The sequence below is a fragment of the Leuciscus leuciscus genome (genome assembly GCF_965113295.1).
Source record: "Leuciscus leuciscus genome assembly, chromosome: 16".
In the NCBI taxonomy this organism is placed as follows: domain Eukaryota; kingdom Metazoa; phylum Chordata; class Actinopteri; order Cypriniformes; family Leuciscidae; genus Leuciscus; species Leuciscus leuciscus.
This window is the reverse complement of record NC_138740.1, coordinates 3,870,914-3,896,218: the sequence shown is the minus strand read 5'-3', so window position 1 is coordinate 3,896,218 and position 25,305 is coordinate 3,870,914. Positions and strand designations below refer to the sequence as shown.

General features: G+C 38.0%; 1 protein-coding gene across 2 annotated transcripts in view; it reads left to right on the top strand.

Moving 5' to 3' along the window:
* The window catches only part of camk2a (calcium/calmodulin-dependent protein kinase II alpha), a 53,774-nt gene that overhangs the window by 18,183 nt on the left and 10,286 nt on the right, over nt 1-25,305 (top strand). For both annotated transcript variants that reach the window (XM_082141339.1, XM_082141340.1), the window contains exons 3-13: nt 3,826-3,885; nt 8,089-8,143; nt 9,580-9,645; nt 10,034-10,106; nt 11,568-11,670; nt 15,669-15,752; nt 17,526-17,620; nt 17,706-17,828; nt 18,104-18,187; nt 19,272-19,314; nt 22,513-22,553. In XM_082141339.1, the coding sequence (XP_081997465.1) occupies nt 3,826-3,885; nt 8,089-8,143; nt 9,580-9,645; nt 10,034-10,106; nt 11,568-11,670; nt 15,669-15,752; nt 17,526-17,620; nt 17,706-17,828; nt 18,104-18,187; nt 19,272-19,314; nt 22,513-22,553 (827 nt within the window). The remainder of the gene's footprint in view (nt 1-3,825; nt 3,886-8,088; nt 8,144-9,579; nt 9,646-10,033; nt 10,107-11,567; nt 11,671-15,668; nt 15,753-17,525; nt 17,621-17,705; nt 17,829-18,103; nt 18,188-19,271; nt 19,315-22,512; nt 22,554-25,305) is intronic.

Genomic DNA, 25,305 nt, shown 5'->3' with positions numbered 1-25,305 from the left:
TTGTATTTCAAATTAAAAGAACAAGTGGGCTTATATCATATGCAGGCTTAAAGGCTGATGTCACTATATGGAGAGGTCAGTCTGGGTCAGGGTTAATATCTGATCTTATGTTGGCCCAAATTATGCAAAGTGTTTGAAAATGGGATACGGTAGTGCTTAATTTCTTAATTTCCAGCTAAATTCCAGTTAAAGGTAAATGCACATTGCACAGCCATATGCAGTGCAGATATCATCCCCAGGGCCAAAACTCAGCAGATTTGAGGAAATTAAGTGAAATACTAAACAGAAATAAGTCCTTGCAATCTACGAGAAAGTAAATCTGAATGACTTTAAAGGAGTAGTTCACTTCAGAATTAAAATTTCCTGATAATTTACTCCACCACGTCATCCAAGATGTTCATGTCTTTCTTTCTTTAGTCGAAAAGAAATTAAGGTTTTTGAGGAAAACATTCCAGGATTTTTCTCCATATAGTGACTTCAATGGGGTCCAACGGGTTAAAGGTCCAAATGTGAGTTTCAGTGCAGCTTCACAGTCTCGACACGATCCAGCCGAGAAATAAGAGTCTGATCTAGACAAACCATCGTCCATTTTCTAATAAAAAAAACAAAAAAACATTTATATACTTTTTAACCACAAATGCTCGTGTTGCACTAGCTGTGATGCGCCACACATTACCTGATCACGTTGTAAGGTCACGCGTGTTCCGGTTCAACCAACCAACACTAGGTCAGTTTGACTATGTTACACGTGACCTTTCAGCGTGAATAAAACTAAACAGAACATGACTGTGTCACTGTGAGGTTTGATGGGTGTTCAAAAGAATAATTAAACATGCTAGAGTAGCAGTGAGGGCAGTTGTGAAGAAAAAGTTTTGTAGAACTCGACACAGAAACCATATGGCCCTGGGGTCTTATCATTCTGCATATAGTTTAATTGATTCCTCTATTTTCTGGGATTGTAGAGATTTTTCTAGGTTCCTTCTTTTGTCTTGCTTAATGCTGGGGATATTCAGCAAAAACTTCCAACATAGAGTAATCATCTTAAGGGAATTCTACTGTGAATAAATCTAAGTAGTATTTTTGAAAGGTATAGGTAATTTCATGGGGATCCACTGCTATCTTTTGAGTTGTTTTCCTAACATTAGGTACTGTATATGCTGAGATGCCACTTTTGACAAACAAAGGTGGTTAATAAGAATTCACCCCCACTCACCCATATTTAAAATATTTGTATAGTCCAGGAATGTCCAGTCCTTATCCTGGAGGGCCACTGTCCAGAAGAGTTCAGCTCCAACCCCAATTAAACACACCTGAACCAGATAATCAAGGTCTTACTAGGATTACTAGAAAGGCAGGTGTGTTGAGGCAAGTTAGTGCTTAACTCTTCTGGACAGTGGCCCTCTAGGACCGATTTTGGACACCCCTGAACTATACAAATATTTTAAATATGGGTGAATTCTCATTGACCACCTTTGTTAGTCTTGACCTAGAAACAGTTCTGCGTCTTATGTATTGTTTGAAGTCTGTCACATCCTTCCCAGACAGCAACATAGTGTCGGCTCAGATCCGGACCACATCTGGTACATGTGGATTCAATGCGTACCAGATATTGGCCGGATCAGGGCTGACACTATGTTGCTGTCTGGGTTGTTGTCACTTACATATACCCGTCCCTATAACATATGTCATTATTGTGATTTAAAAGTCAGAGAGTGCTTAAAGTTGCTGCTATTGTAGAAACCTGTGCTGCATGAAAGGATTGAGATGGTAAGATCTTCTTATGTAAGTGTTGCATAGCAAACATTTTCACATACTGTGGAATGATGGGTTTTAAAGCTTGGAAGTGGCTTTAAATCCACTTCCTTCACTGTCAGAAAAAGGGGTACAGTAGGAGTCCATTTCTGTCCCCCAAGGTACAATCTTCACTAACGTACCCGGCTTATTATTGGACCTCAAGGTACATATATGTACATTTTTGAGGGTCAAAAAGCATTAAAAGGTACATATATGGTATATGGTATATATATATATATATATATATATATATATATATATATATATATATCACTTTTAAAGGTTAAGGTACAATATTGTACCCTTGAGGGTACAGCCCCAGTGACAAGCCATTGTACCCCTAAAGGTACATTGATGTATTTTATTTTCTGAGAGTTTTCTGAGGGGGATAAGATAGATTGTTTCATCTTGGCGTGATAGTGATGAAGCATGAACATGTTCCTTGTGTTGTGTTTGGACTTTTATGTTGAACTTCTTTTGACGTTGTTCCCTGCTAGCTTTGTATATGGACTTTTCATAATGTTGTTCTGTTCCTGTTTCCTGTTACCTTTTGTGATTTCCTGATTGTTCGCACCTGTGTCTTGTTAGCCTGATTATTCCTTGCGTTTGAGGCAAGGTCGAAATGGGAATTTCCTAAATACTTGAAATGTCCCACTTCTGACCTCTGTGAGTTCCAGTCAATCACACTTCACATATGTTGACCACATGATTTTGCCATAACACAATAAGAACACTTTGTGTAAAATTATAGCAAAGCTGATGAAAAGCAAAAATTAAGATATCACTATGAATGAATGAATGAATGAATGAATGAATGAGGCATTTATATAGCGCTTTCATATGTACTACTGTACACCCAAAACGCTTTACAATCATATCAGGGGATCTCTCCTCAACCACCACCAGTGTGCAGCATCCACTTGGATGATGCGACGGCAGCCACAGTACAACGGCGCCAGTGCGCTCACCACACACCAGCTATAGGTGGAGAGAGGAGAGAGAGTGATAGAGCCAATTCAATGTAAGGGGATTATTAGGAGGCCATGATTGGTAAGGGCCAATGGGTGGAATGTGGCCAGGACACCGGGGTTACACCCCTACTCTTTACGAGAAAATGCCATGGGATTTTTAATGACCACAGAGAGTCAGGACCTCAGTTTTACGTCTCATCCGAAAGACGGTGCTCTCTGACAGTATAGTGTCCCCATCACTACACTGGGGCGTTAGGACCCATACAGACCACAGGGTGAGCACCCCCTGCTGGCCTCACTAACACCTCTTCCAGCAGCAACCTGGTTTTTCTCAGGAGGTCTCCCATCCAGGTACTAACTAGGCTCAGCCCTGCTTAGCTTCAGTGGGCAACCAGTCTTTGGCTACAGGGTGATATGGCTGCTGGCTATATAAACTTAAAGTCTTAGTTTGTTAAAGATGCCGCCATCTTGGAATTGGCATGAAATGGCAGGACTCGTTGAGGAAGGGATTGATTGATCTGCCCTGAGTTCACAGTTCAAACGGCGTCCCACATGTTGTTTTCAAGTAGGAGGTGCAAAAAATCTGAATTCCAAGTTGTCTGGAGGGTAATATAAGCCCTTCAGGGTCAGGTCTTATCCATGGATGCGTTGGTGGTGTGCTCAGTTCTGGTTCTTTTTTATAAATTTTTTCATTTTTTTTTTATTATTCAATGAAAAATGAATACTGCATTTGGGTCCTGCTCTACCTTGAGTTCACCCCAACCTTACAGATTGTACCATATACTTCAATGCTTATGACCAAAACAGACCACTTTAATGAGGTTTATAAGAAGCGTGACTTGCTTCTTTAATAATGTTCTTTAATATAAATGATAACTTTCACAAAAATTAAGAAACTTTATTTTCATGGGGTGTACCATTTTTTCCACAGCACAGTAAAAAAAAAAAAAAAAAAACTATGTACTCTTATATTTTCCATTTTGAATGTTGAAAACTAGAAGTACTCATGCTTTTATTTCAATATATGTGAAATATCTCTTTATATATATATATATTTTAGATCACCAGAAGCTGGACAGGGAGGCTAGGATCTGCAGACTGCTGAAGCACTCCAATATTGGTAAGTTATCAAGCCATCTAAATGAGATCGTAACATAAACTTGTTTTTATTTGAAGACAATTGAAGGCATGATGGGTTTGAGGATCTGAGACCGTTTTCTATTATCATATGTAATGCAGAGGTAAATGGAGAGTAATAATAACTAGCTACATTTCGTAGGACATTAGCCCAATAGGGAAATATGTATAATTAATTATGATCAATAAAAGCATTTGGATCGAGTAACTGATTTGGGGGATTCCTGACAGAATGAGCCTCAGACATCTGACTTACAGAATGAGAATGTCTATAGACTATAATAGGATATAACTCTCTTGGCCATAGACAATAACATGCTCTAACACTTTCAACTTTCACATACTTTAGCTGTGATCGGCATGATTAGGGACTCTAAACTCTTAAACTATTCTAAATCACACATGCAAACACAATTTGTTCAAGCTGAAGCAGAGTGGAAAATCAAAAGCATGAAGCTTTTTACCTTTGTGAAAAGGTGATACTTAATGTATCAATTAATAAGACGTATTGCCTGTTTGAAAGAGAGTCCTGATGCAATTCTTTGAGCCTCCTGTGTTGATGAGAGAGAACCAGATGAAAAAGGTCTTTGGTGAATGGAAAGGCAAATCCGCAAACAAACATAAGGGGTCCTTCGAAGACTTCTAGCTCAGCATTCATGTCAGAATTTCTAATTCTTCCTTTTCCCACTGTATTCATAGCCAGTGATCTTTTAAAGCGTGTGTATGTCACACCCTCAGGAGTTGAGTGAGCCTGTAAGGAGTTGTACTTTCAGATCGACGGTTTACTATCCTTTGTCTTTTATCAGGGTGCTTTGCATATGAAATTGGATTGGGTGTTAACAGAAAAACTTCTTATAATAGTAACCGAGTTAGCAAAATATAATGTCAATTAACATACAGGAAATTAATATTGAAGCTCATAGATACCAAACATGTTATTGTCAGAAGGTTATGTTTTGTTCTTTGTGTTTGTCTTGCCAATTGACCTAGTCCCCTTAGTGTCGGGTTTGATTCAGTTCACCTCAGTGAGTTGATTAATCAGTTGATTACTCACTATCAGTTGTTGATTAATTAATTAATTAGTTCCCTCAGTTGGTTGTGTGTATAATAATGCTGCATTCATGCCATGTCGTAATTATAGTAGTTTCAAGATGACAACACGTGACGTTATATTCGGAGCTGTTCACGTCCTCGGACTGGGAATTAAGCGTTTCTATGGCACCACTATCAATGCCTAAATGACACATGGTACAAGTAGGAGCTCTCAAACAATTCCCATCTTACAAGTTGTAATTATGAGCTCTACGAGGACGTGAATGCTTTTTACAAGTTGAAATCATGTAATTGCGGTAATTACAACATGGCGTGGACGCACCTATACTCCCTGATGTGTTCAGCTCTTTGTCCGGTCTCGTTGATGTAAAGTGGTTGTTTTCTTGTCTCCTGAGTTTCTATGATCTGTGATCTGAAGAATTTTTGGATTTAAAGACTTTTTGTGTGTGTGTGAAATACTCCTGTGTTGTGTGCTTTGTACATTTCCTAAAGAATATGTGAGTATTGCTTCAAAACTCACTGCCACAATGTTACCTCATAGCGTTCCCTCTTCATGTGTATGTAACAATTGTGTATGAGTCTTAGTAAAAAGACCACCCCATGTCTGGTTCTGTTGCCGAAATATGGCTAGGTCACGTTATAATGCGGTTGCTAGGGTGCTCTGAATGGTTGCTAAGGCATGGCAAGGCAGTTGCTATGGTAATACTGACTACTTGCTGAACTGAGCGAATAGAGTGAACTCTAGTCTGCATGACACTGAGAATGGTTTAGAGGGATATCTTCGGATGTACAGTATGTACGACTCTTCAGAAATGCTTTCCCTCACACTTTTTCTTTTTGGCCCATATCTGCTAATCAATTAAATGAATTATTTTTGTTTGTTTGTTCTTGCTAGCTTTTTGTCAGTAGCCTTTTGAGGTGCATACTAAAATATTCTATGCAAATGGCTTATGACAAGTTAGAGTAAGTAAAAGAGGCAGAAAGATTTGAAATGGATGTGCACATGGGCATGGAAGGGTTCAGATGCTAGATACATTTTTATTTATTCTACCTCTATGGCTGCAGAGTTGACTTTAATAAGTTTTACAGCGCAATGGCCGATTCTCACCAGATTTGGTACACAGTCTAATATATACGGTCTCTAAGGATCTGCCAAATTTAATAATCATCAGTCATTCACAAACTGAAGATGCAGGAATTTGATTGGCTACTGGCGGCCATTTTTGTTGCTTTGTGCGATTAAGGTTTTTAAAGCTTTTATAGGACTTACCCCCCAAAAAGATACACATCAAATTATATTTTCCTTGATCAAACAGTTTGAGAAAGCATAAATGGCTTTGTAAATGCAAATGCATGTGACCCTAGCCTAGATATTTTAAGTCAAGGCAACATTGAATTTTGAAAAAAGCATAAATTGCATTGTAAATAAAAAAGCGAATTACTTTTAGCTTGAACCTCTAATAAAAAGACTCCAAGCAAAGGTACAATATGTAAGCGATTAAAATATCCAAAAACCACTTGAACAATGTTATATATTTTGTTGACCTGTGTATTTATATTATCCATAATGTTTCCAACAATGTTTAAATCAAGAGAAATCCGCTATTTTAACCAGTGTAACGGCCCGTGTCATTGCGTCGCCTGTCAATGATGTCATATCTGCGATGTCATATCTACCCTCGCTTTCCGGTTTTACTTCCAAACACCAAAGACGCTTTTATATATTGTGTTTTATTAGACAGGTGAGCAACAGTTTAGATACATTTATCGACAGAAAACGAATCATTGTTATATAAATCAACACGGTTAGTCTTATTGTTTCTTGTTTTGCCTTTTCTCCACCAGACAATATATTTGTCAGCAGGGTGTGCAGGAACAGATGATGAAGTTCAAATGTAGTTTTTAATAATCCACACACAGGGCAGAAGAGAAACACCTTAACACAAATGTGACCAGACTACAAACAGAGGAAAAGGATGAACTTAAGCACTGACACAATTAAAGGTTATTAACAATACACAGCTGAAACAAACAAACTCATGATGATGGTGACCATGGTAACAAAGAAGTGGCGGGAAACTTCCGGTCTCTATGGATCTGCCAAATTTCATAATCATCAGTCATTCACAAACTGAAGATGCAGGAATTTGATTGGCTACTGGCGGGCATTTTTGTTGCTTTGTGCGATTAAGGTTTTTAAAGCTTTTATAGGACTTACCCCAAAAATTATATTTTTCTTGATCAAACAGTTTGAGAAAGCATAAATGGCTTTGTAAATGCAAATGCAAGTGACCCTAGCCTAGATATTTTTAAAGTTATTGAAGTCAAGGCAACATTGAACGTTGAAAAAAGCATAAATTGCATTGTAAATAAAAATGCTAATTACTTTTAGCTTGAACCTCTAATAAAAAGACTCCAAGCAAAGGCAAGCTTCAGCTTGAACCCAGCCTGAAAAAAGGAAGACATGTGACTAATGAAATCATGAATGTCCATGAAAGCTAAAACAAACTGACCATAACTGTAACAATATTGTAAATCTAATTGCATGCCACTTAGCAACACAAGTCATCCAGCTTTTATTAATATGATATTCTAATATCGATCTAGCTTAGCTGCAGTGTGCAACAAAGCCACAGAGTGAACGCACAGTGTAGCGTTATAACATAACTTTCAACACACTTAAATGTTTTTTTTAATAGTATGATTGTTTTGACCAAGTAAAACAGCGCTGCGTTATAACTTTAATTCATCACATAAAGTGACCTGTAAGAGTAGTAACTCAGCACTCACGGCGGTTTCATTAGAATAAAATAAAATAATGTGAATTTAAGTGATCAAACATAACTGTAACAGGTTCAGGGAAGTAGGAGGCAAGAACGGCAAATGTTAAATGTCACTTTAATAATAAAATAAACAACAAAACAAAAGGAGTAGTCCAAGAAAAACGTCCCTGTGGCAACATTTTAGCAAAATGCAAAATACATTGCGTCGTACACGTTTCGCTACGGTTTTAAAGTGAAATGTTCAGTGAGTGAAGAACAAGAAGAACAATCCTAAAAACTACATCTGTAAGAAAACGACTTCTAGATCATGTTTTCTCTTTTTCTCTTTTCCATGCAAACCACATCACCAGTGCGACTGCATGACAGCATCTCAGAGGAAGGCCACCATTACCTCATCTTCGACTTGTAAGTTTCTCTGACCAACCATACCAGATAAAAAGCATCTTAGCATTTTATATAAACTATAAATTGGCCCATGTGAGTAAATGCATGATTTGTTTTCAGAAACTGCTAAACACATTTACTCGCCTGTGCTAATGTCAGGGTTTATGTGGGAATAGCTAATGACTTTGGGTGGATACAATAGATATCTTTCTTCATATTGAAATAATTACAGCACTTACTGTATGACACCATCATAAAACTATTGTCTTAAAATTGCCAGATGTTGAAAAGCATAAGGGTGTTTCTTAGACTTCAGGCATTTTAATCTAACAGTGATTATTAGAACTAACAAATTTCAGCTTTTGGTGACACTTTATTTTAACATGCCCTTTTTTACAGTTTAATTACACATTGGTACAGAGTAATATTAATTAACAACATGTAGCCTACTTATAGGGTTAGGGTTTGGTTTAGTGTTAGTTGCTTGTAGTTACACATCATTTACTCTTAACACTATTATAAATACATGTAACGTGTAATGAGACGACATTAAAAGAAAGTGTTACCCAACTTTTTTAAGATCGTATTGCAACTGCTTTGGAAAAGTTTTACAACATTGACAGTCAACATACTTATGTTGTATTTATTATGTACACTATACAGAAGACTAGCATATACACATATCTAGCATAGACATATCTAGCATAGATATTTTTAAAGTTATTGGAGTCAAGGCAACATTGAACTCTGTTTACTGTCATTGTATGGATATGAAATGTAAACAGTGAAAGTTTGACCTAAAACCATGAGGTTTCTTTATAGTCCGTGGGCCGTACCAGGTCGAATGATTGGTACTGTATTCATATGGTTAGGAAACTTGGTATTTCATTGGCACCATTCCCTAAATAAGTTCAGTGCCAGCACCACCTAGTTGCCAAAATATAACAATGTTTAAAAGTGCTTATATAATTGTTTTCATTTCTGTTCAATTTGGCCTATTATGCAGAGTACATTGTCTGCCATATTACATATCCTCCATTTAAAATTTTAATGAAAGCATTTTTTTTTTAAACTTCTTTTTAAAATGTGGCTCACGTCATTTTGACACCATGCCAATTTATAAAAAAAATATTTTTGATTGTTGTCTAAAGCCTTAACAAATCTAATGACTTTAGTGACAGTAAAAGCAATTTACATTACATTAATAATTCTGCTCATTTTTAATTTTTTTATACCTAAAATCAATTTTTAGCCACTGTTGTGCTTGACCCCATAATTTCTGAATGCAGCTATGTGATTTATTTTATTTTTGTACTGCCACAAAAACACCCTGTTAGTAGACGAATTAAATGAACTAGTGAGAGTGTGAAAAGTGGAAAGTTCACAGGGTCAGACGTTCCTATAGAAGTATAATAAATAATCCTTCAACTAGTGCTGATTCTTGTCGTCTGGTCCAGAGTAACGGGTGGTGAGCTGTTTGAAGACATCGTTGCCAGGGAATATTACAGCGAAGCAGATGCCAGGTGGGTGGGCTATAACACAAACTCACTCTATGTAAAAAAGCATTACACAAATAATGTCAAATATGCAAATGCATAAATGCACACTAACTTAAATAGTCCAAAGTTAAGTCTCCTTGCCTTGACAAGACCCAGATAACTCACAAATTTTGCACAATTATCCAAAATTGCCATTTTTGCATTTTCATAAGACTGCATAAAATTCACTTTAGTAAAACAGAAAATAGCTTTCTTATTGTTACAGTAAACAAAGCAAAAGAAACTGGAATGTGTACATTTGACAGGTCAAAATGGATAACATAGTCATGTGTCGAAGTCCAGTGTGGCCAATATATTCCCCTGTATTTGAGTAAAAAATGTCTCTCTTTTTCTTTTCTTTTTTTGCCTGAAGCCACTGCATACAGCAGATTTTGGAGGCTGTTCTTCATTGCCATCAGATGGGTGTCGTTCACAGAGACTTAAAGGTATTTTATTATGATTGACCTTAAATGTCTGTTAGTAGCACTCATTATGGGCCGAGCACAACAAAATGTATGCTGCAAAAATATATCATTAATTTAAAAAAAAATTTAATCGGTTTGAATGAATGATTAAATACTTCACTTGTTTCATCACTGGATGAATCAGCGTTTTTGAACGAATCTCTTGAGTGAATGATTCAATGACAAACACATTTTTTTAACAGTCTTGTCGCCACCTACTGGTGTAACGATGTAATCGATACAATCTTTATTTAAAGTGTCCAGTTACTTTTAAACGGTGATTTTGATGGCTTTCGTAGACATCAGTGTTTATATCCGAACTATAAACTTTATTCCCAGTACTTCTGTGATAAGTTGAATTATTGTACGACAGAAATAATGATACTGTGTGTTTGTGAAGATGTTTCTTACTTAAACGTGACCACTGCTCTCTCTTGATCAGAACGCAGATCTGAATGTTCGCTGTGATCGTACTTGTCAAAGGTTTAATAGACACAGGCGAATCATTGTCATTTAGGAATAATATCGCGCTCGTGTTTGAATCGAGATCGCTATCTTTTAACGATTAATCGTGCAGTTCTAATCTAAATGCTCTCAGATGCTCTATCAGTGTGTAGGTATCAACTGATCTTACTGTTTAGAGACATAACAACTAAGGCCTATTTTACATACAGTATACTGCATAAGCAAAATGTTCTCATTATAGCGGCCTTATCTAACAGGTTAACACATTCACACTGGGAGTGAGAGACATGCAAATCCCACAAGTGGCTCATTTTTATCTTTTCTTCAGTACGACTCATGCTAAATTCATAAGCTCTGACTATATCTAGAAAAAAAACACCAGGAAACATAAAAAGACACAAATGTAATTCTAAAATCTGAATGCAGTCGACTAAAGCAGCCAAGACTCAGCAAGTTGGGGTCTCACAAGGATTAATCTGAGAGTTAAAAAAGTGGTTAAAAAAAATAAAACTACTTATAATAATACAATTGCTTATACCTTTAACCTTATAACCTTTTGATTGTGCTGTCTCCAAATGGTTGTGGTATTGTGTATTCAGGTACAGAAGCCCCAGTGACATTTAAGTCTTAGATCTGGGAATTTACAGTAAATTATAACAGCAATGGTCATTGACAGAACAGTTTCTGCTCTGCAGATATCGCTCAACACTAGTATGATATACAGTACACATGGCAGTACATTGAATATGACTAGCCAAGCATAAAGTGATGTTAAGATATCATGATCGATAGTTTTAAAAGCTAATAACATCAAGGCAACTCAATTTACAAAATCAGCTCAAGGAGAATACAATTGTTTTGCCTTTTATCAATTAACTTTAGTGAAATACTACTCTAATGTGTAAAAAAAAAAAACGAAAAATTTAATTAACACTTTAATATTTTTCTTTTTTGTCCCGTTTGTTTCCATGTTTCTAGCCAGAGAACCTGCTTCTGGCTTCCAAATCGAAAGGGGCAGCTGTGAAGTTAGCAGACTTTGGCCTTGCCATTGAGGTTGAAGGGGAACAACAGGCCTGGTTTGGTAATGACCCGTTTATTATACCACCAAACAGCATTAATATGGAATTGCAACAAAAAAATAAACATAGATTAACACTACAAAGATATCTTCAAATAATAATGAATTGCTACGCTGTTCTATTCCCTTTTTCTGTTACTTTTCTGTATATTTGCACCTGTTTTGGTGCTGATTTAAATCTTTATGCATTTGATACAATTACTGTATAAATTTTAGGAGAATAAGAAAAACAATATGAGTTTATGTTCTCTTTCATATGAGTTACTTTAACGCTTGCCTTTAACTTTAACGTGTGCGTTTTGACGTAAACATTGGGCCTTAGCAGCATCTCGTTCAGATTTCTGTCTTCAAGGTTGCAATTACATCTGGTTACTTTGCAAGCCTGACTTGTTTTCCTTGTCAACTTCTCTCGATTCAGTCACAATGACAGCTCATCTTTAGGGTATACATATTAGTGGTGCAACGGTTCAAATTGCTCACGGTTCGGTTTGTATCACGATTTTAGGTTCACGGTGTCGGTACAGTTCGGTATGTGCCATGTTCAGGGAAAAAAGAACTACTGTCAAATAAAAATAAAGGGAAAAAAAGAAAAAATTATCTAACTACAAGCAACAGCACAAATAAATACAATATAGCAAAGATACTAATAAAATATTTAGGTCCTTTTAGGTTTTTCAGGTTTTCATTAGTTTTTTCAAACTTTTTCGTTAGTTTTCAAGTACGGAAATTGAATAAAGTAATCAAATGTAAAATAGCATTTCATATAGACCGTATAAATTAAAGATTAATCCTTATTACAAGTTACAAAAGCTATTCCACCAAGAGCAGTGAGTGATTTCCTTGTAATTTGTTGTTTGATTAACATTAAAAATACAGACAGCAGGAATATTAGGCTGCTGTCCCTTTAAGACATAATACACAGATTCAGTAGGCTGATACTGTTACATATGCCTTTCCTTTCTCGACCGTATAAGTTCACTAAAGGCATAGCAGACTATGTCTGCTAGGATACTCATCAGGACGGGCATGTTGACATAATTTTTTATGTAAGCAAGACTTGAAAGAGAACTCAATATTTGTGTGCTGTCTGAGATGTGAATGTTTAAATTGGCAGAACTTAAATAAGTTTAGTTTAAACACAGATAGCGCTCATGCACTATCAACACCTGGGTGATGACGTCGGTGTAAATGACTGGTCATGTTCAAGCAAACGGCACTCCAATTGAACAAAGTTTACAAAGAGTAAATGATGATAATTTTTTGATCATCGCTGTTGTAATGTATTATTGGGGAGCCAGCATGTGCATCCATCAACAGAAACATACATATGCAGAACTGTCTGTTTTAAGCGTTGTTTTTTTCAACAAACCATAAAATAGATGCGTCATCAGATTTGAGATGTACCGCGTTGCAAGTGCGTCCCGAACCGTGGGTGAAGAACGGTACGGTTTGATTTTTTTACCGAGAACCGTTACACCCCTAATACAGTACATATAAGGCAGTGGTTTACCCAGTTTCAGCTAGGATAATGGCTGTCACTTATTTTTTCAGTGCCTGTTGGGGTTTGGTGGACTTGCCTGCTGCTGGCTTGTCAATATATAGGTTTTACTGTTACCAGTGCTCGATGTGGGAAAGAAATAAGTGCCAGTACTCCCGAGGATGGGGGTTTGGGGGTCTTCCTCGGTTGAAATCGCGTTCAGGGTGAGAGGCTACTCACTGCAGAGCCATGGATGGACTGTGATGTCCAGCTCCTCCTCTCTGGACATCCAGCGCTCCCCCTTTCTAGATTTAAAATTGGGCATAATTAGTGGAGCTAGAAGGTCCAACCACTCCATATCCCCACCCATAACTCTATCCCTCCACCCATTAGATCCACAGAGGTGGAGCCGGACTAGATTAAGCTAAACCCATGACGTCCAGACGTCCAGGCTCTGCATTGAGCACCACTTGTTCCAGGGAGTCCTCCTTGGTTGAAAGTATCAGCAACTTGTGAGAAGTGCTGGTACGCAAGAAAAAGTGAGGGTACGCTACAGATTAAAATATAGAAGTGCCCACTTCAAGCACTGACTTTACCTGAATATAGAATTTGTTGGGTACCATTTATGCCAGAGTAACACAATCCATGTGATAACATAGCTATACCATAGTACGTGGTGTTTATTTATAAAAAGATAAGGATTTTAACATGCCTTACACTTGCACATTACAATGTGATGAATATAATGAGCGGGTTACAAACCCTAGCATAACTCTAGAGTTCAGGAATGGAGGCGGTACAGGGGGTGGGACTGTGGTTCAGGACCAGAATCTAGCACCAATACAAGAGCCAGGGCAGAGCCAAAGACCAGGAGTCATATCCGAACCAGACAAACAAGGAGCCAAGGCAGAGCTGAAGGCCACGGTGGAGCCAGCAGGACTATCCTCCTTGTTTGTCCCCGAGGTACTGATCAAGTGGAGCCAGAGGACCGAAAGGTCATTAAAACATTCTGAGGACAAAAAACCTAGGTGAAGACGAAGGGATGCAGAGCCAAAGTGAGCCAAAGTGGAAGACCAAGGCAAAATCATTGGGAGCGAGGACAAAGGCAGAGCTGGCGAGAAGGAGGAGCTCAGTGCAGCCAAAGGGGTGGAGGGTGACGTGTAGCCGAGATCCCGTATATGTGTGGCGGTACAAGAGCAATGACTGACCAAGGTGGTCAAGGGACCCCAATGGAGTCGCAGGGATTTCAGACCACGGCAGAGTCGAGGGACCAGCGAGCCACGGTGGAGCCGGCAGAACAAAGGACCAAGGAGGAGTGATGGACCCTGAACTGAAGTGGAGCCAAATAGTTATAAGTCTGAGTTTATCGACCACCGGAGGCTGGGCAGACCCAATGACCGTGGTTTAGCCGGTGAGGCCAGAGGGTCACCGTGATTTTGCCAAGTAAGACATGTGTTAAAGTTAGCTAACTTTGACTTGACTTGATTTAGGGTTAGGAACAACATTTCTGTCCGAAAATCTTTGTCTTAACCCTATCCCTAACCCTACCCATAAGTTATTCCTAAAATCAGAGGGAAATGATAGGTGAATTACACTGACATGGGAGGAAAAAAAAAAAGAACTGAACACGCAACATCCATGGGAGGACAATGAACAACCGACAAGGAACAAGGGAAACACTGGGGTATATAAAGGCAGAACCAAACGAAGGAACAAGACACACCTGCAATCAATGACAGGGCAATCAGGCAGGAAAACTACAACATGACTACAAATACATAGGAAACCGGAACAGACAGAACTACAAAATAAGAGCGATGAACAAAACCATAGCAAATCAACCAAAATCATAATGGGAAGAAAACATCCCTTATGTAATATACTGTATGTGTAACATTCCAGCAGGGAAGATGAAGGGAGAGTTGAGGAAGACATCTTTGCACCAGTTTTCATTCTAATAAACACAATATTCCACACGGTGATGGAGAACACAAATGCAACAGAAACAGCTTAGCAGATAAACAAAGACAAAGAGCATCAGAAAATGAGGTCACTAAATACACAAAGGAATAGTTGGATTTTTACTTTCTAGGGGATTTCTAGGGATTCCAATTATAACATGTTGTAATGAATTTTGTCATTCTAATTTTCTTATTCATTGACTTGATTGTGATGTGATTGTAGCCATTGCTTTGTCAATATACATACTGTATTTACAAGATACAGTATAAATATGCAGTAAATAATGTGGGTTTCTAAGAGCACTGTTCCAAATTTGTTCTGCTTTGAATTATGTAATTTGACGCTCCACAATTTCATCATGTGGTCCCGGTTTGAAAGGGCATGATGCTGACTAAACTGGGTCCTTAAGCTTAACTGGAGACTTTTCTTGTAATAGTCTGGGAATTTAAATTGTGCAAATGTAATTATCTTCAAATTTTCTTTTTTCATGTAACTCATTTTCAATTTCTGAAATATATGCTCAAATAAAGGTTATAAATGTTTTTTTTTCTTCTGACATTAGGGTTTGCTGGCACTCCTGGTTACCTGTCCCCTGAAGTCTTACGGAAGGACCCCTATGGAAAAGCTGTGGACCTGTGGGCATGTGGTTAGTGTCTCATATTTTTGCATCAAACACTGAAAGGTTGCATGATCCGTCCTTCGAATGAGACGTTAAACCGAGGTCCTGAGTCTCTGTGGTCATTCAAAATCCCATGACACTTCTCGTAAAGAGTAGGGGTGTAACCCCGGTGTCCTGGCCAAATTCCCTCCATTGGCCTTGGCCAATCACGGCCTCCTAATAATCCCCATCCACTGCAGTATGGTACTATAGCATCCATAGATGCTAGTACTATTGAGTGTTGCATTGCAATGCTGCATTCGCTTTGACGTGTTTATGACGTGTTTAATCTTTGAAGGTCTAAATGCAGCGAAGCTGAAAGTCTTTTGCCACACTGTAAAAAATCACATGACTTACAGTATGAGTGTTAAGGTGTGCTTTTGTGCATGGTTGTACAGTACCCTATACTTCACAAATATTACAGAAAAGTTGTTCCAATAATTGTTCTGAAATTGAATGATTTAGTTATTTTATACCGCCGGAGCTTTCCTTTATTCTGTGCTTTTATTCACACAGATCACAGATAGCCCTGGGAAAACCAAATTACACCACAAAAGTGATGGCTAATGTGGCAAATTCCACTCTTTTTATTTTGTGTTTTCCTGAGAGTTAATTTCACTGTCTTTCCAGATAGTGAGTAGCTCTTTGGTCTCTGTATCGCTCTAATCCATGAAAATTCTTACAAAAATGAATCGCGTTTAATGGCCAATTTATCGCACTTAAAAAATGAGACCTTCCCCTCGACTTCCTAGGATGCCTATGCAAGTCTCTAGACTGAATTTTATATGAAGGACTCGGGATGTTTCTCTTTATGCACGCTTCCGAGAGCCTTGCCTTTTTGCCTCTCTCTTCCGCTCTCTACAGCGACAACCGTGTGCAACACTAGCTAACGTTAGCTTAGAGACGGAGCCCATTAACGTCTTCAACAGGCGGCCGGGTCCCTGCGCAACTCAGACTCCAACATAGACTCTTTACTCTGCTGATTTACCACAACAGCAAACATAATGTTAACCTATAATGATTTAGCGAGGTCAACTGCAATGACACATGAAATGAATGCTTATACAATGTTCAGGATAATGCCAAAGATCCTATAATATAAATGTGTCATGCAAAAAAAAAAAAGGAAAAACTCTAAGCTAAGGTCCTGCATAGCCAGATCTATCTCCACACTTTGTTTTAGCCCTGTTCCAGCACTGCAGAGTCAAATATAGTGTATAATCAAACTTTTTAGATATATTTTATTTTCAAGAGTGTATGCATGGATGAATCATTCACAATTATAATAATATTATACGCTATTCTATGAATATGCAAATGAGCCCCGCCTCCACTCACTCACTCAGGTCAGAGATCCACTGGTTGACGATCTCACGTTGATCTGATTGGTTACAAGGTCGTTTGTGACGTCAGAAACACCAGCGATTTCAAACCGTGTGTTTGAGACTGTCTTTGGTTCACTGCAGTTTTAAGGAGAAAATACTCAGCAATGCTGTCAATTTATGAACTTACACATGGTTTGTCTTAAAGCATATTAAAAACACCACATAGTTTTAACAACATTTAAAGCTGTGTTTTCACCACAGGGGGACTTTAAGATGTTAAATGCTCAAACAGTACATGCAACTTGAGACACATAGTCAAAAATAAAAGTCTCTCCTTATACCTTGTATTAAGTGCCTTGCTCTATAGCATAGATTATCTATGTTGCATGGATTAAATCTTAAAGTTTATTAACATCCATCTTAATTTCTTCTTTAGGTGTGATTCTCTACATTCTGCTGGTTGGATACCCACCCTTCTGGGATGAAGACCAACATAGACTCTATCAGCAAATTAAAGCTGGCGCATATGATGTCAGTGAAAGCGTCCTTCATATAGTGTTGATGATAATGCCAGAAGATATGATGTGTGTCTGATTCATACTTGTTGCACCCACAGTTTCCTTCACCTGAGTGGGACACGGTCACTCCTGAGGCAAAAGATCTTATTAATAAGATGCTGACCATCAACCCAGCTAAACGCATCACTGCTGCGGAGGTGCTCAAGCACCCGTGGATCTCAGTGAGTTCATGACTGTCCATCAGGACTGTACAACATACATGCATCTTTTATTGCAACTTGAGAAAAATGCCTCATTAATGCATTCACGTATTATTACATTTGACCATTTATATACAGGTTACTTTAGCCAGCAAAGCAATTAATGAATTGACAAAGGTCCAAAGGGAATGTTTATTGGATGATTAATTCAAAGGTATTTTATCATGTTGAGATTACATGTTCTGGAAACGGCTCTACCTATCCTCTTGTTTTACCGTGCCTCTTTTTGCCTTTAGCATCGCTCCACTGTTGCATCTTGCATGCATAGACAGGAGACTGTTGAATGTTTGAAGAAGTTCAACGCCAGAAGGAAGCTTAAGGTAAGTTTACATAAGGCTGCGAGAAGCTCTCGCACTGTGAGATCGCATTGACTCTGTTTAGAATGATAAGAAGGATGTAAAGATCTAGGCTGGTACCCAAAAAGTTGCATGTTTGAACCCCACAACACTCTTCAGAAAATTGGTTCTTAACAGTACCAAATTAGGGTTCTTTGGCTTGTATTTTGGCTTTAATTTGCTGAACTTGGCAGAACTCTTTTTATAAGGTTCCATAAAGAACCATGCTTAAAACATTTTTTTTTTTAAATAAAGAACCATGCTTTGAAAATGCTTAATGGTGTTATAAATAAAATTTTCAACAATATTTATTTTCATTAATATTAGTATCTTGATATTATTAATATTACTATTATCAATATTATTTGTATATATTAATAAAGAATGAAGGAATAAAGAACCCTAAACTCTAACGGAAAGAACCATTTCAGCATATAAAGGGTTCTTCATGATGATACGGTTCTAAATAGAATTGTTGCTACATGTAAAGAACCTTTAAAGAATCATCTTTTTTTTGAGTGAAGGGTTGTTCCATCAACTATAAACATTATTCCACTTTAATACATGTTGGGTGAAAACCAGGCAATTCGGAATCCTTAACAGTTCCAAATGGAATTCCAAAAAAGCCATTTGAATTCCAAATCAGTGTCTAGCAGAGGTAGCATACAAGATGCAGAATTTTAAAGTCCGAAGTAAAAAAAAAAAATGAAGTCAAACAAATAAAATAAAAAAATGACCTGAAAAATAAAGTTTGTCTTGTTTAGCTTGACAAATCCCAGACAGTAACATAGTGTCGGCCCAGCTCCGGGCCACATCTGGTACATGAGGATTCCACGCATACCAGATGTGGGCTGGATCTGGGCCGACACTATGTTACTGTCTGGGATCTTGTTTGAAAGTTTTACGGAAAAAAAAATACATTTCAAAAGCCAATTCTGTTCAAATTCCTACTTGCGAATTAAAAGGGAGTCGATTAATACATTCTGAATTTTGCATACTGTAACTCTGATAACAAACACCACTGTTACTGAGGAACGTTTGCTAAAAGATCCTGTGTTTTTGCCTTCAGGGAGCTATTCTCACTACTATGCTGGCCACCAGAAACTTCTCAGGTGACTCGAAATATTATATTTCTGTTATCTACTGTTTTTGTTTCTGCCGTGTGTGAAATGAGTGTGTATGAGGATGTCATGATCAGGAACCACACTGGAACTGTTTTGATTCACGCTGCAATGAAGGTTTGTAGGAAATCTTGTTGTGTTTGAGGTTGAAAGATGGCTGATGCTTATGAGTCTGGCCATTTGCAAGCATTTTGGAAAATTGAACAAACAAATTCTAATCATTGGCATATCTGTCCAAGCCATGTCATCTTATCAAACACAGTTCAAGAACTGGCCGAGTGATGAAACACACAGCAGTCCAGACTAACTATCCAAACATGCTTAACAATGGTGCCTAATGTCCAAGATCATAGTAGAAAGAAACTTGCATTTCTAATACAGTAAAGGAATTGTGCAGAGTCAAGACACCTTTATTTATATAGCGCTATATACAATACAGATTCTTTCAAAGCAGCTTTACGGTGATAAACAAGAAAATAATGATTCAACGATGCACACAGAGTTCAGCTCTAAAAAGAAAATAGTGTCACTGTCATACAGTCATGTGAAAAACTAAGTACACCCTTTTTAATTCTATGGTTTTACATATCTGAGGACATAATAAAAAATCATTTTGTTTTTTAGCAGGTCTTAAAATTTATATTAAATATTTAACCAAAAATTATGTTTTGATAATTTAGTCGAATAAGTGAATAACTGATGACAGACAAGGCACAATCCCAGTAAAAGAGATTCATCTGAACGGTACATTTATTCAATGACATAAATAAAGGCATATGAATATATAAATATTTAATTGCTCATATTTTAATTTATTTAAGTCATAATAGCAACACAGTGAATTGAAATTAAATTATAACACTCAATTAGCTTATAGGTTTTAATGAATGTCTTGAATGTACATCTAACTAAATTCAATGGAATTATTGAATAACAACCCCAGTAATTACAATAAGTGTTAAATAAAGGATAAAAACACTAATAACAGTGAGCTACTGTGCCAGTTTTGGGCATCTTACCCCAAGCTTTGCTTTCATCTTTTCCCTTCAAAATGAAAACAATATTATCCCTCATTAACAAACAGACACAAAAACCTTTGATATTCAACATAATAAAATGTCATAGATTTTCCAGAGACACAAAAGTAGATAAGATAATAGTGTTACGACTGACTCAAACAATTTTGCTATTCAGAGGAAATGAATGAAGGAGTTATCTTGACCTACTGTATATAGAGTCTGATTAATGAATGGGAAACCCTTGTGAGATGCAAGGTTTCAAACACTCAATACACAGATGACCTCTGGTGGTGAGATGACGGGAAAACTGCTATGGCTCATAATGTATCTAGATGAAGCTATAACAATTTTCTGTCTAAACTGTGATTCTGCTAGACAGATGAAAGATGTTGTATTAAATGAATGTTAGTTTATTTCCAGTTGAGTGGTTGCAGCAGTCCTACAATATGTGCATGATGGGACGCCTGATCCAATGCCTGTTCACTGAGAGTTAACTTATTGCTTCAGGCATAGACCTTCACCACTGGCATGACCTCACAAACCCAGCATCTGTAATCCTCTCGCCATATGTAAACCCAAATATGGGACCCTGGCGAAGGTCAGTTTGCAGATGTTGGGGTTTGAATGACAAGAAGTTTTTCTTTAGATACATTCTCAATTTTTCAGGTGTAAGTGCACAGTCATATTAGTCAAACGTCAAAATTTTGCAGGGAAAATAGTCCCATTGTCCATAGTGAAGAATTGCTTATTCAGATGTCACTTCCTAACTAAACGCACTGAATTTACATGTTCAGAGTTCAACCATCTTGAATCCGATGGGAAATCCATGCAGGGCCATTTTTGGCCTCAGGTGTCCCTTCCTATTTGAGATGACTGAATTGCACCCACAGAATTTTGCCACACAAAGGTATATGTGAGCGCACCTTAAAGTCACAATCACCTGAAATTAATTCATTTTAAGTCACTTTGTTGTAATGTGAAGTTGCATTTATTTAATTTGTTATTTATGTGGACAGGCATGTCCATTAAACATGTTTTCAAATAGTAGGAGATCATGGGGTGAAGCAGAACCTGATTTCACGGTTTTCACTGATTTCAACATCTTTGTCGATCCCTGAACAACATTTCAAACAACCAATCAGATTTGAGGGACACGTTTATAGTTCATGTCAAGTTTAAGTTGAAAACCAGGGTTATTTGCTTCTACATCAGTGTTATTCATCTATCATTTCCCTCTGATTTTAGGAATAACTGGTTCAGGGGTAGGGATAGGGTTAGGATTGAATTTTCCAAAAGGAATGTTGTTCCAGGATCAACCAAATGAACTCTAGAGTGAACATGTAGTAGATGCCACAGATGCAGGGGCGCCACGACACCTTAATCCGATCCAGTCTGAGAATTATTTTCTTTTTTAAGTATTCTGTTCCTTGTGGGAGTGTATGTCATGTGGGTGAGGGTCTGTAAAAGGTCAGCTTTATCTAAACTAAAATAGATAGCTCCACCTGTTCAAGTTTAGCAGCCGTAGCTTTTGCATAGGCTATTCTATCACTCCCAAACACTCTTGATCATTCATCACATTCGGTCTATTTTTACCCAGAGCGCTCATTCTCCACTACTTAAGATAATGTTCAGTGGAAACATACTGGCTTGAGTCAGCAGTGCATTTTTAGTGTTTAGTACCTCTGTCTGTTATTCAATGTGAACTTTTAAACTGAGATGTAGGTCAAGCATGACCAAGACTGATAATTCTAGTTTCCTATAGAAGGTGAGAAAATACCCATCCAATAATAGTTTCAATAAAAGTCTGACTAATTTCAGCTATCACGAATCTTCCATTTTTGGACTATATCTTGAGTGATTTACTAAATTATTCTCAAATGTATTTTGATTTTTGAATTAGATGGGTTTAACATTTCGTATTCACTCACTGTTCCTAATTATTTGTATGTTTTGAGCAGCCATTAAAAGTGAGCAGGTCCTGGAGTGTGGGAGTGTGTGATTATGTATGCTGGAAACTCCCAGCTCCTATTTTAAAAAGTCAACAGATCTCCAGAGCCAAACTTGAGTTGGAGAACAGAGCAGAGCAGTGCTATCATGCCTCTCACTATGCTTTTCTGGGCTTTTGTGCCCTTTCTTATAGCAATTTCACTCTTTTTCTTTGTCTCTTCAGGAGGAAAGAGTGGCGTCAGCAAGAAAACAGATGGTGTGAAGGTAGGGTGGAAATCAGATTTAAGCCTATCATTTACACAATGGATAACTTATGTTCTTATATTTTTTTATGTTATGTTATATTATATCATAGACAACAGTTCACTTCACTTTTGACTGTTTTTGTGTGTTTGTGAGCGAGTCGTTGAATCATTCACATAACCGATTTATTGAAAACACACAGGAACAAAACATTACAGCTGATTTTGGAAAAGCTTTACTTGCAAAATTTTTTGGCCATATCATATCCCAGACAGCAACATAGTGTCAGCCCAGATCTGGTACATGTGCATTCAACGCGTACCAGATGTGGGCCGGATCTGGGCCGACACTATGTTGGTGTGTGAGATTAAAGTCCTGTCCTCCAATTCTTTGTCTGACAGCACCATACATCCACTTTGCACCTCCTCTCATCCTGTTAGCGAAGGTAAACTGGTTTGTTAAATGATTTTTGCCTTTAATTGAGATTGTGGCAGCTCTTGATGCCACTGCCACTGAAGAAAGATTGGTATTTTTGCTCGCTACACAGGCACAAGGACTTAATCTGTGCCACTACCTCCCTTGTATATTGGCCAGCTGTCTTGAAATTGAGTCCATTGTTCCTTTTTTTCAGTGTTTGAGAAAGCCTAAATATTTTGCAAAACATTCCAATTCCAATGTACAATGAAGTGAGATAGCAAACCTTACAGTGGATCTGCTCATAACAGGACAATAGCAATAGGTATAACTATGGCACAATAAGTATAGCACATTTACAATACAATACAATAACTTTGACAAATGAAGTGGGGAAATGCATGTTAGAATATTGCTCATCGTTAACTTGTAGTGGCCCTATGTACAATATGTGCAATTGAAGTATGTCCATTCAAAGTGCAGTTGAGAGTTTAAAAGCCAGTGTTTGACAGAATTTAGTTCTTGTATGGCTCTGGGGTAGAAACTGTTCTCGAGTCTGTATGTCCGTGATACTCTGTACCTGAAACGCCTACCAGAGGGCAGCCGGACAAACGGATCCATGGTCATGGTGGAATGATATGTTAGGATTCAGTATGGTATCTGCTCTACTTAGAAAACGAGATCTGAATAAGTCTTCCAGTCAGGAAAGTGGGCATCTGATGATCTGTACTGATGACCCTCTGGAGGGCTCTCCTGTCCGCTGCTGAGCAGTTGTCATACCAAACAGGAGATGCAGTACGTCAGCACAATGATAGAAGGATACCAGCCGTTTTCCCTGCAGTGGAGTCTCTGGCTGTGCCTTCTTCACTACTGCGGTGGTGTTGGTAGCCCAGGAGAGATCTGCGGAGAAATGTATGCTCAGAAACCTGAAAGCAGGGACCAATTCCACAGTCCCTGTTAATATATAAAGGCTTGAGAACTGCACTGCTATTCTAGAATTTTATTATGAGTTCTTTTGTTTTTAAAGAGTTCAATATGAGACTATTGTCTGAGTACCACACTCCCAATCTTTGAACTCCATCCCTATAAGCTGTCTCGTCTTCTCCTGAGATAAGTCCAACAACAGTTGTGTCATCTGTAAACTTAATAATTGTGTTTGTGGGATGGGTGGGGACACAGTTATGAGTGTAGAGAGCATAGAGAAGGGGGCTCAGCACATAGCCCTGTGGGGTGCCCATGCTGAGTGTGAGGTCCTAGTCTAACAGTCTGAGGGCGATTTGTCAAAAAGTCATTGACCTCCATGACAAATGGATTGGGAAAAACCCAAGGCATCAAGTTTGGTGGCTAATCTGCCTGGAATGATCATTGACATAAAGGCCCTAGATCACTTGAATCTGGAAAGCTGCAGATTGCATTTATATTTACATCTTAAAGTGGTGCTTACAGTGGTTTTATGTTGCCCAGTACAAAGGAGACTTTAATAAAGCATGAAAGACGCACATATCTCTAAATAATATTTTATCAAAAATCTTTTTTTTTCATGAGTCCCACCCTTAAAGCTACCCCACATTTTTTATTTACATCCAAAATTCAACCTCAGAAGGAACTAGAGTTGTCAAAAGTAAAGACTTCGGTACCAAGTCGGTAATGGAATTTTAAAAATGTGACCTACCAGCATTTCCCTCTGGCATTTTGAGCACTGTTGAATGGATTCTTAAACACCTCTGATTGGCCATTGTGTTCACGTGCTCAACCTATATGTCTCTGATTGGCAACAATGATAAATGCTTCGAAAAATGTTATGCCCTTCATCGAGCACTTACACAGTTACACACGGGAGCGTTTGAAAGCGGCGTCTATATGCGGATCCGTCGATCAGCGGATATATTAGGGATCTGCTGATAGATGCCTGCTTTTACATGCTCCCGTGTGTTACTATGTAAGCGCTAGGTGAAGATTGTTGATCATTGTAGCCAATCAGAGACATATATGTTGAGCACCTGAACACAATGGCCAATCAGAGGTGTTTAAGAATCTTTTCAACTGCACTCAAAATGCTAGAGGGAAATGCTGGTATGTCACATTTTTAAATTTCAGTACCGACTTGATGCCAAAGTCTGTACTTTTTGACAACTCTAGAAGACACCATGAAATACACCATTTACAGTGCAGCTGAAGAGCCCACACCAGCCACGAACCCCCTTAGCTAGAGGCAGCTTCCGTTCCAGAGGCAGCGCTCATTGAACTGTCCTCCCAGGAGTTAGTTCCCACCCTGAAACCCACCCTAAAACCTACCCTAAATGTGGTCCTTCTCCACTGGAACCATCCGGCTTGTGACTTCCTGGTCCTTCCTCCTCCA